The sequence below is a fragment of the Rhineura floridana genome, chromosome 3 (genome assembly GCF_030035675.1).
Source record: "Rhineura floridana isolate rRhiFlo1 chromosome 3, rRhiFlo1.hap2, whole genome shotgun sequence".
Taxonomy (NCBI): Eukaryota; Metazoa; Chordata; class Lepidosauria; order Squamata; family Rhineuridae; genus Rhineura; species Rhineura floridana.
The window spans coordinates 190,770,380-190,781,605 of record NC_084482.1 but is presented as its reverse complement, the minus strand read 5'-3'; the positions used below and the strand labels follow the sequence as shown (position 1 = coordinate 190,781,605).

The 11,226-nt window shown below is 44.5% G+C and overlaps 1 protein-coding gene across 1 annotated transcript; it reads left to right on the top strand.

Annotated features, from left to right (window-relative positions):
- The first annotated feature begins 276 nt into the window (after positions 1-276).
- On the top strand, positions 277-10,586 carry LOC133380842 (zinc finger protein 184-like). Its single transcript, XM_061618964.1, has 5 exons — positions 277-831; positions 2,635-2,703; positions 3,787-3,913; positions 5,937-6,050; positions 6,987-10,586. The coding sequence occupies exons 2-5, from the start codon at positions 2,680-2,682 to the stop codon at positions 8,210-8,212; spliced, it is 1,491 nt and encodes a 496-aa protein (XP_061474948.1). The 5' UTR covers positions 277-831; positions 2,635-2,679; the 3' UTR covers positions 8,213-10,586.
- The last annotated feature ends 640 nt before the right edge of the window (positions 10,587-11,226 follow it).

Below are 11,226 nucleotides of genomic sequence, written 5' to 3'. Positions count from 1 at the left end.
ATTAATAGATAGAAATACCCATTCTTGGAACCTGAACCTGCTGGTTCAGGCTCTACCTTCTGGAGTAGGGAAAAGATGCCAGAATCAAATATGCTTCATGCCACACACCATAACTCTACAATATGGGGTTAAACAGATCCCAGGGGAGGCAGTCCGCAAGTGCTCCGCCCCAGCTCAGATTAAACCCTAATGATTTTGTTTTGAATTACAAAGAATTGGCCCAGGTGAGGGTGGGAGTGGCAGACAAAACCAGATTAAGTTATATAGGAGCAGATCCTAATGTGGGGAGGGGGGTTGTTCATGTATTTATTTTTACTAGCAGGCTTCGCCGCTGGACTTCTTTATAGAAGTATAGGGAGGTCCTTACCGGGTTCCCCATTCCCTCGTCCTTAAAATGGTTTCTTCTGTGTCGAGACCTTCATGATCTCCGGCTACAATGACGACCGAAGGACTCGCTTCTTCTACTCTCTTTAAAAGGCCCTTTGCAGCCTTATCTCCGCCTGCCTTCATGAGGACTGGCAACCCGCTAACTCCCTCTCTCAAAAGTTCCTTCCATCTATCCCGCCCTTTAAATCATCGGAGGTGTTGATGTTACCGCCCGTTGCTGCTGTTTCTTCTCCCTCCCCCGCAACTCTTTTCGGGTTTTGTTTTGGGGATGTGTGAGGGTGAGTAGTTGAGCAAGTCAGCAAGCAGCTCAGTTTCCTGGCCCCCTATCGCATCGCCTGTTGGAGAGATGGTCTGTGCTGGAGCGGAGAGACATTTAGATGCCACCTTCTTTTTTGTGCGACCCAGGCAAAGACTTCGCGAAGGCTGCTAAGCCGACATATTCAGGTGACTTGAAGCGCAGCGGTGATGGGGAGCGGGCAAGGAAGGTGAAGTTTTTCCGTCGGGTAGTGCCGAGGCTCCTCCAGGCGAAAGGTTTGGCCGCAGGGGTACCCGTAGTAACCTTGGCTCTTCGCTGTGGCCTCGGTGGGGATTGTAGGGGAGCGGTTGGAAGTGGATGTTGACTAAGGCGACCGTAGCGCAGCGGTAGAGCGTCTGCCTTGTATGTAGAAGGACCCAGGTTCAATCCTTGGCTGCCCGGGAGAGCCGCTGCCAGTCAGTGTAAACAACCCTAAGGTATAGATGATCTGCCGAGCTTGAGAATATTGATTGTTGTCAGCATCGTTTTCACCCAGTGAATTGAAATATGTCCGTTGCAAAACCGCGAAAGCCATTGGAAATGAATCATAATGGCCTGAGGGAGGGGGCTTTTCATAACTCAGCTCTGTTTGGGGCATCCCTGTAGCTGCAAGAGGGGCGAGGAAATTATCAGATGTTAAAAGGGAGGGGGGATTCGGTGGAATTTGAGAGGATGGATTCAAGAGTATGGATACAGATTTGTGACCTATAAACAACGGGTAAATTTTATGGTGTAAGCGTGTGTATGGTAAAAAGCTTTCCCCATTGCCACGTCGCGTGTAGAGATTCTAAACTGGCAGGGCTTGAAAGTGCACAGACTCGGCGTGGCTACTATCGTGGATTAGTCGATCAGGTATAAAAGTGGGTGGTCTTGTGTGTGTGTCCTCTTGTCTAGTTGAGGAATTAATACAAGGCTCCTGGTCGCTTCCTCTCTGCCTGCCTTCCCTACCGTTGAAATTGAGATTAACTCCTTGCTGAAGGAACCTGCCTTCTTTTTTCACTTTTGCTGATTGATTCTGTAAAATGCCAAATACTTGTGTATATATGGCACTATAGACATTTCTTAATAAATAATATCATCAATATGATTAATAATAACAGAGTTGGGATGCCCATCCATGATATCCTCCGAAGCTGTAGTCTGGAAAAAAAGAAATCTTAACCTAAATACAAAGGAAGCTGCCTTCTGCCAAGACAGAGCATTGATCCATCTAGCGCAGTATTGTCTGCACTGACTGGCAGAGTCTTTCCTAGCCTTACTTGGATATGCCAGAGATTGAACCTGGGAACTTCTGCATGCAGCGGAGATTTGCAATTAACTGTAGCCACAGCTGTTAACTGAGCCACTAACTACTACTACTAGGTTGCCCCCTCCTCCTCATGGTTTAATGGCGAATCAAGGCCAAGGAAAAGGCCGTATTATCGCCACCTACTGGCAAAATACTTTAGCACATCTCACTTAACAGCCTTTCATCGCACTTTTTTGGAGCCTTAAACTGCCAAAGAATCTCCAACACCAAGCCCCAAAGAGTCTTATCTCAAAGGGCTGATCCGGCAGACAAGTTTGTCAAGTCGCCAAACCTACGGAAAAGAGGCTCTCCATCTCGCGTAATCCCAAATAGCACAATCCACTGTTTCCACCACCCTACAGGGCTCGCAACACTCAGAATCCAAACTTCCAACCCTGTACAAGCTGCCCTGAAGAGTGCAGTGCCCCGTTAGGACTGTAAACAGACTGACCTTGTCTTTGCCGCCCGTTCAGGGGAAATGCTAACTATTAAGTCTTCTGACATTTTACACACATTCCAAACTACTCCCTCCCCCAAACATTTAAAATATTGGGTGAGGTGGGGATTACAAAAAGGAAGCAAGTGGAGATCTGGAATCGCCACAACTGTTTTTTTTTTTTTTTAAACTGAATCCAGGGTGTAGAATTATATTTTGTTTCTGCAGATCACCTTTGATGAATCCCAGCCTCCAGGAGGCGGAAGAGGGGACATGGCGGCTGAGGAGTATATTCAGGTAAGGCAGGAGTGGAGGTGAGGGCGAGGTCAAGGTTTTGGGCGTTGGGAGGGTTAGGGTCAGGGCTGAGTAATCCCTGCCAGGAATGAATGAGATTTGCTTCTCTGATCTTGATTTGTTTTCATATGCCTGCAGCCAGGAGGTTGAGAATTGCCCCACAGGTATGCTACCTTGGCACTACCTGAAAGCCCACAGAAGGAGCTGAGGCACTTACAGTGCAATTCATAGGAACATAGGAAGCTGTCTTGTACTGAGTCAGACTGTTGGTCCATCCAGCTTAGTGTTATCTACACTGACTGGCAGCAGCTCTCTGGGGTTTCAGACAGGAAACATTCCCAGCCCTACCCGGAGATGCTGGGGATTGAACCCAGGACCTTCTGCACGCAAAGCAGATGCTCTTCCATTGAGCTACTGCCCTTCCCCTTCCAGTCACTTCTAGTCAAAAGTAAATTCTAGTTCAGTGGGAGTTATCCCCATGTATGTGTTATGGGATTGGACTAGGGTGCAAACACTATTGAGTGCCATAGGACTATTTATTTATGTATTTATTACATTTATATCCTGCTCTTCATCCCAGAAGGAGCCCAGGGCAGCAAACAAAACACTAAAAACTCTAAAACATCTTAAAAACAGACTTTTATATTAAAACAAAACATATTTTTAAAAGTATTTTTTTTAAAAAACCTTTAAAAACATCTTAAAAACTAATTCCAACACAGATGTAGACTGGGATAAGGTCTCTACTTAAAAGGCTTGTTGAAAGGGGAAGGTCTTCAGTAGGTGCCGAAAAGATAATACAGATGGTGCCTTACTTTCTTCTGAGTAGACCTGTCTAGGATTACAGTGCAAGACAAATTACACAATGTATTTATTCAAGACTGTTTGCCTTAAGGCTCTTGGAGTTAAGTCTTTTTCAGATGTTCAGTGAATGGAACACCTAAACAAAGCCCCTATGTGTGGCAAGAATGTCAACATGGTAAAAGCAGGAGGGAGATCTGGACTACAGGCATTCTTCTGCTTTCCTTTTTTTAAGCCTAAACAAGTGCTGATTTTTCGGAGGGGGGCTTGCTCTTGCTGCTTTAGGTGCCGACAACCTTTGAAGAGGTATCTGTGACTCTCACTGAGGAAAAGGAGCTCCCTTTGGATCCCTACCTGTTTGCCCTCAGTGGGAATGATATTGAGCAGTATTGCACCATGCAGTCCTGGCTGGGTAAGGCTTGACTCTTCTCATACTCTTTATGAAGGGTTTGTTCCACCTTCTCTCCAGCCATGCAATTTACTGTCACAACACCCCTGTAAGGTAGGTGAATTGGAAAGATAATGGCTTGCCCCAGTACACTTCACAGTGAGCAGGAATGGGGATGTGGCTCTTTAAAATTATTTTTTAGTTGTATGTTACTTCATGCTTCAGAGAAGTACCTGTTTTACAATATTATAAAAATATCACAAATAAATATGAAAATGTTCTTGCAGTGGAGGAGGGGAGTCATGGATGGGTTATCGCCATCCACTCGCCCCACTGTCAGGAAGAAGAATTCTTCTGGAGAGACTACCTGAGTGGGCTGGGCCACCTCTCCCCAGATTCACTTCCTGCCAGCTTCATTGCAGACCACAAGTTCTCCATCGAGAGTATGTGGAGTTAGATGAACTGGGGATTTACAATATTGCAGATAAATATAAAAATAGTAATAAAGATTTCACATTTCAAAATAGTACAGATCAGTGGAGACTGGTGGCTCTGATGTCTTTCAGCACCTTGGACAGCTCCTTGAAAGTTCAGACTAAAACCCGGAGCAGATTCACTGCCCCACTGACAATGATGCCACCAATCTCCACTGGCACAGATCCTCTTAAACTAAATATAAACTAAAGCAGTGAACACAGGTGTGGGGAACATATGGCCCTCCAGATATTGCTGAAGTACATCTCCCATCATCCCTGGCTGTTCACCATGCTTACTGAGGCTCATGGGAGTTGGAGTTAGCAACATCTGGAGGACCAATGGTTCCCCATACCTGAACTAACATATGGGAAGGATAATAACTACTGGCAGCGGAGACAACCAACCCCACAACTAAGTATATAAGCATGTGTTTGTCTAGGTAGCAGCTGCACTCTGGCTTCTGTTGCTCTCTCCCCCCCAACTTAAGCTGTTGCCAAAAGGTGGGGCAAATGTACACGTACTGACTAGTAGCCTTCTCCTGTTTTAAGCCACTCCTTGGGTTATTGAATTCTCTTTTGATGTTTTCTAATAATAATAATAATAAAATTTTATTTTTGAGTCTCCTATCTGGCCGAATGAACAGCCACTCTAGGCAACGTACATAATACAGTAAAATACAATATAAAAACCAAGAAGGACCGTAATTTCATGTGTTACTAAGGTCACTTCCGGATGATCGGTCTCTATATTAATGAGACTTCTGTATATCTTACTCATTAATACCTCATTGGTAACCTCAAGATTGTATGACCGAAATGTGCTCTATGTAGGGCTACCCTTGAGTTTGGTCTGGAGGCTGCAGTTACTGCATAACTCTGGTGGCTAGGTAGCTTGTGGGGGCAAACTATAACTAGCATATAACACCTTGCTTGCAGGATTTGCACTGGCCACCAATCTGCTACCGGGCCAAGTTCCGGTATGTAAGGCCCTATACATCTCAGGACCAGGTTTCTGTAGGTCACTGCAGTCTGCTGGAGAACATCTAGTTCCAAAGAGATCAGAAGCCCTCTCCACAGTAATGCAGATGAGGGATTTCAGTCTGGCTGCCCTTGTTCTGAGAAGCAGCACTCCTGTTGAGATACAGCAGGGCCCCATTATCTGCACTTTCTGGAAACAATTGAAGACATTTTTGTTCTGATGGTCTTTCTCCGCTGGGTGAATAGGTCTCTGCCATGGGTGTCTACTTTGTATTGTTTTAAAATTTATCTGCTTTTTTTTCTGTGTAAACTGTTTCTACTTGGTTTTGATCCTGCAGTATTACATTTTCAAAAGCAATCTTTTCTCAGTTACAGTGATGAGGGTTGTAGTCAAAACATCTGGAGGGCACCAGGGTGGGGAATGCTGGTGTACTCTAAGTGGCAGCAGCTCTCTAGGATTTCAAGCAGAGGTATTTCCCATCATCTACTACTACTTAGTTGGAAATGATGGGAATAGCTGTGCCCATTTAAATTGGTTGTGAGCTTGACCTCGTAAGATTTCTCTCTTTCTCTCTCCCTCTCTGGCTGAACAGAATTGCAGAATCTCAAGCCTGATATGTACCTTGAGACAGAACAAGGTGTCATGATGCCCCTCTCGTTAGTCCAAGTTGTAGAGGAGTTTGAGATTTGGCCGTCCTTATACCAAGGTGAGGAACTGCACGTTTATCCTCAGAAGAAAACAGCACAGTACGTCACTGGTAGTCCCATTTTACAGATGAGGACAGTGAGTAAAAAGATGGAGATGCTTAAGAAACCGGCTTTCTGAGAGCTGATTCAAATGGACAAAGAATGTGATACAGTCCACCCTCTCAGGACTGTACCACTTCAGAATGCTTGTGTGTTTATTATTTGTTCTTATAGCCCACCCTTCACTGAGTGGTTCCAGGGTAAGTTAGAAAAATGTCATAATTAAAACAAGTAAATTTTACATTAAAATCGTAAAATAAAACCACAAAACAACCAATGACAAAGTAGCAAAACAAAAATGTTGGTGGGGGATTGCATATTTGAACACTCACCTAAACCAAGAACTTCCTGTGCATGGAAAGATAGCAAGATAGGGCAAAGATGCAGCCGGAGCCCATTTCCATGATGACATACTGCCTTATAATAGCGATTATAGAGAAAGATGGTAGTAGGTGTTCAACAGTGACTACCTTGGGAGCTGGTGGGCCCTTCTTCATTGGAGGTATTTAAGCAGAGGCCAGATGGGCCATCTGTCAGGCATGCTGTAGTTGCTGATTCCTGCACTGAGCACAGGGTTGGACTAGATGCTCTACAACAGCGGTGGGGAACCTGTGGCCCTCCCGAGTTGGACTACAACTCTCAGTGTTGCGGTCCGTTCCTTATGTTGGCTGGAGCTGACGGGAGATGGGGTCCAACAACATCCGGAGGCCCACAGGTTCTCCGTCCCTGATCTACAGGAACTCTCCAACTCTAAATGTTCTATGACTGTTATAAAATATGTTATCTAATAGGTAAATCTGCCCTTTTTGGCATGCTTTATGCCCAAGGCTGCATTCTTAATTCATTTTCAAAACTGGGTTATGACTCATTCCTGTAATTTCTTGTCATCCGTGCAGGAGATGGGACAAAGCAAATCTTAGAGTATGAATCCATGCAGCAAGAAAGTGCTGTACCACTGGTGCGCCTGCAGTACAATTTCATGCCAAAATCGGAAGGAGATGTCCTCCAGGGAAAACCTTCAGGCTGCATTACTGTTTCAGAGCTCCAACAAGGGACAGATCTAGAAACAAGGAGTGATGAGTCTGTTTCCCCGAGAAAAAAGCTCAGCCTCTCTCCAGAGGCGCTGAAAGATCATCTAGATAGGGAAGAGCTAATAGGAGATTTAAATGCAACAATTCTGCAACAGGAAGCATCTGGGCAGCCAGCTGTGGCAGGCTTTGCTGTAGTGCAACAAAGTGAATGGATTGTTTCCCAGGGATCGCAGTGGAGTAATACCCAAGATGTGGTTGGATTGAATCTGCTTCCAGGAAATGCTTCAAGACAGGAAGGGCATCCCTGTGATCATGGTCCTAAAGAAGCCACCATCCACCATCAGAAGGGAGTTGGCACTAGAAAGGAACCTTGCTTGGGTCCCAGCTTTGGAGGAAAACCTAATCTGAACCTGAACCTAACCCCCCTTACCCAACAGTTGGTCCCCTCTGAGAAGTCCAACAAGTGCCTGGATAGCAGCCACCCCTTTACTTACAATACCATAAGTATCACCGGACACCAGAGAATCTTCACAGATGAGTGGGAGAAACTCTTCAGCCATCTTAACCTCAGTCCCCTTCCCAGCCAGACAGGTGATGTTGGTGAGAAACCCTTTAAATGCCCCGATTGCGGGAAAGGCTTCATTCACCGATCAAGCATCCACAGGCATCAGAGGCTCCACAAGAAAGAAAACCAATCTCCAGATTCTGAGCAAGAGAGCAGCTCCGGCCAGGGCCTAAACCACCTTCCCCATCAGAAGAGCCACTTGCAGGATAAACTCCTTCCGGGCTCTGAAGATGGAGTGAGCTTGCACGAAATGCCAAATGCCCCCCGTGAGCAATGCGCTGCTCTGAACGGCCCTTGTGGGCCAATCTCCCTGGCTTCAGAGGTTTATAAGCATCAGGCCGCTGACAACAAACCCTTCCACTGCCCAGACTGTGGCAAAATGTTCACTGCAAAGGCATCGGTGACCAGGCACCAGCTGCTGCACCGAGGTGAACGGCCCTTCCGGTGTCGCTACTGTGACAAAAGCTACATCCAGAAGAGCCACTTGAAGAGGCATGACCAGCTGAAACATCAACCCATTCATTAATCGGAGACTAGCTTTGAACTCGCGCCAGAGCTAAGAGCTGCATCCTGCAGTTGTATGCTTATTGTCTTTGATCTTGCTCTGGAGGAATGTGAATTATCAAGAGAAAAGACCTCTTCTCTCTCTCGTTCAGTACTCTGAACAGAGCCCCCTTTCCCAGCCTGTGCCTGTCCTTCCCCCTAGACCATTGGTAGGAAACCTGGGCTGTGCCCTCCCAGACGTTGCCGAACTTCCAACTTTCATAAACCTCAGCAGTGTGGTCAATAGCCAGGGATAATAGGAGCTCTAGTCCAACAATGTCTGCAGGGCCACAGGTCTGCACCCCTGCCATAGCCTGTGATCTCTTCCATTCTCCATTGCTGATGCCCTTCAGCCCTCACTATTTTTGGGGTGGTATGGGAAGAGATCAGTGACATAGCCCATTGACTTGTAGAAAACACTCCCCATTCACTTCCAGGTTAATCTGTGAATGGCTGGGAAGTCTGTTCTGCAATAGCTGGGCAGCCTCCACTTCCTTCCTCTCCTGGACATAACAGCGGGCCTTTTGGGACTAGCATCTGCAGGACACCAGGCTGGTAAAAGCTGGTTTAATACATAGGTCAGTAGCATAACTGGCATTAATTGTGGAAGTTTGTGGCAAACCAGGAGATGAAAGCCCCTTGGCCTGGCTATGGCTTTGATTTGGACCAGCACTCCTGTGTATCCCTGCAGCACTGAGCTTCTCTTGGTTTCTTGATAAGAGGGGAAAAAAGTCTCAAGATCCAGGGGAAGAACCTGTGGCCCTCCAGATATTTCTGGACCAGTACTCCGATCATCCCTGACCATTGGCCATGCTGGCTGGGGCTGGTGGGACTTGGAGTCCAACACCATCTGCCCTAGAATGAGATTGTCAGGGGCTTAAAAAGTGCTAGCCAATCCATGCGGTTAATATATCCCAAGTGAACAGCAAGACCAATAGGAACTTGGATAGCAATGGGAGATCAGTACAGCCCTGGTGACAAGAAACCACCTCTGTACTGCAGGAGGGCTCTCCCAAAGCAGCTTGGAAACAGTAGCAGTTGTTATATAACCACCATTTAAAATAACAATTTTTATTAATCTTTTCAAAGTAAAATTATATTTTTCACCATTCAGAATATGCGACAAACCGTGGGTTGTATTCAACTAAATCCTACTCCAAGTAGGCCCATTTGAAATTAATTTAGTCATGTCTATTAACTTCAGTATGTCTACTCTGAATAGGACTAGTGTTGAATGCCACCCACTGGTTTGCTGTGACAAGGACAAGCAAGTCTAAGCCTTGGGTCTGCATGTTCCCCCAAGCTTTATACACGAGGACTCTTAAAAGTGTCTGTTCATCATTTGTGTAGTTCATTTTAAATATATTTCTTAAATCCATAGGTTTTATATCACAGTATAAAAAACAGAGGAAATGGGCATTGTGTAACAAATGTGATGAGAAGTAAACACAAATTAGGCATACTTTCTTTTTTTGAAGACTGACTTAAAGCCTGGCAATTGAAACTACAAAGACATAATTCCCAAGTCCTGCTCGGCCAGCTATTTACCTAGATTTAAATTTTCATCACATCAATTTCCAGGTTTTATAAAGAACTATTTGCCATAATAAAACATGCCAAACTTAAATCAAGATAATTGAAATGAGCAAGGTTCTCCAGTAGTATGCTTTACATTAGCTTTGTAGAATGTGGCTTGTGCCTTCACTGGTGCCATTAAAAAGGTAGCGGCTTATTATCTTGATTTTAATGTCCGTATTGAAAGGCAAGAAATCTATCTTCTGACACACTAACCAATGGGTACCTTTTTTAAACAGAGCAGCAAGATATAAGAGAAATACCTTGTGTCAGCAAGGAAACAATTGAACAGATAATGTGGAAGATCTAAAACACAGAGGCAGAAGAATTGGTTATATGGTGTCCTTGCTAATCTGCCTTTTAAGAACTACATGGAATCTTAATTGGAACCTAACAAGAGTGAGTTCCTTCCTCAAAACAAAATTGTTGTTGTTAAGTAAATAATTCACTAGGCCTGGGTTGTATTTAAGTATGCTATATCAGAGGAGATACCTTAAAGACTTTAGAGATACAATTTTTTTTATTGCATAAACACATCATTTGTACATAATTTTAACTCCTTGACTAAAACAAGATCTCTCTGTGGGGAAAAGTAGCTCTCTGAACTGTGCCACGTTTCTGAAGTAAGCATATCATATTTTGATACCAGGGTTTCTCCCTCAATGGACTAAAGCCAATAATTCAAGATTTGTAACAAACTACACTTTCCTGTTTCACCTAAATATGGAAAATTGATTTGTACAAACTTTAGTTAGTTAATAAGCCATTATATCAAACCACACTTTTAAACCTGCCTTGATAACTTGGTTTGTTAACTAACTGTGACTTGTATAAACTACAGTATGTCATATTCAGACAAACTGGTTTGTTATCAGCTGCAGACAAGAGCTTTAAACTGCTTCCTCTCACGTGCAAAGAACCTGAGGAGCACATGAGCCCAATGCTTGCATTTTGATCACAACAAAGCTAGCTGGTGTGTTTTTGTCCCAAAGACCTGTAAAAGCATTCTAAGTCATATATACGTGAAGGAACACTTCTCCCATTACCTGCTACCCCATGCTTTAAGGTTTGCAGAGGAGACCCTTCTTGCTATCCCATCAACGAGTGTAGCTCATGGGGCGGTAATGCAGTTGTGGTATCCCATCTGTGGAACTGTCTCACCCTAGTGCTACTTGGCTCCCTCTTTACTGAGTTTCAGGCATGTTATGAAAACACACCACTTTAAGCAAGCCTTTTAAACCAGAATGATGATGTTTGGTTTTCTATTAGGATGCCTGCTGCGGTTTTGTTTAATGGTTTGGATTGTTTAATAGCAGGACTTTTAACTTGATTTTTAGTTTATATTTTAATGTTTTATTGTGTACTTTGCTGTTTTGATTGGACAGATGTGTAAACTGTCCTGAGATCTTCATTGATGAAGGG

Coding starts and splice junctions, on each gene's coding strand:
- LOC133380842 (XM_061618964.1), top strand. CDS start 2,680: ATGGCGGCTGAGGAGTATATTCAG. Junction 2,704..3,786: donor CGGCTGAGGAGTATATTCAG/GTAAGGCAGGAG, acceptor TTGCTGCTTTAG/GTGCCGACAACCTTTGAAGA. Junction 3,914..5,936: donor CACCATGCAGTCCTGGCTGG/GTAAGGCTTGAC, acceptor CTGGCTGAACAG/AATTGCAGAATCTCAAGCCT.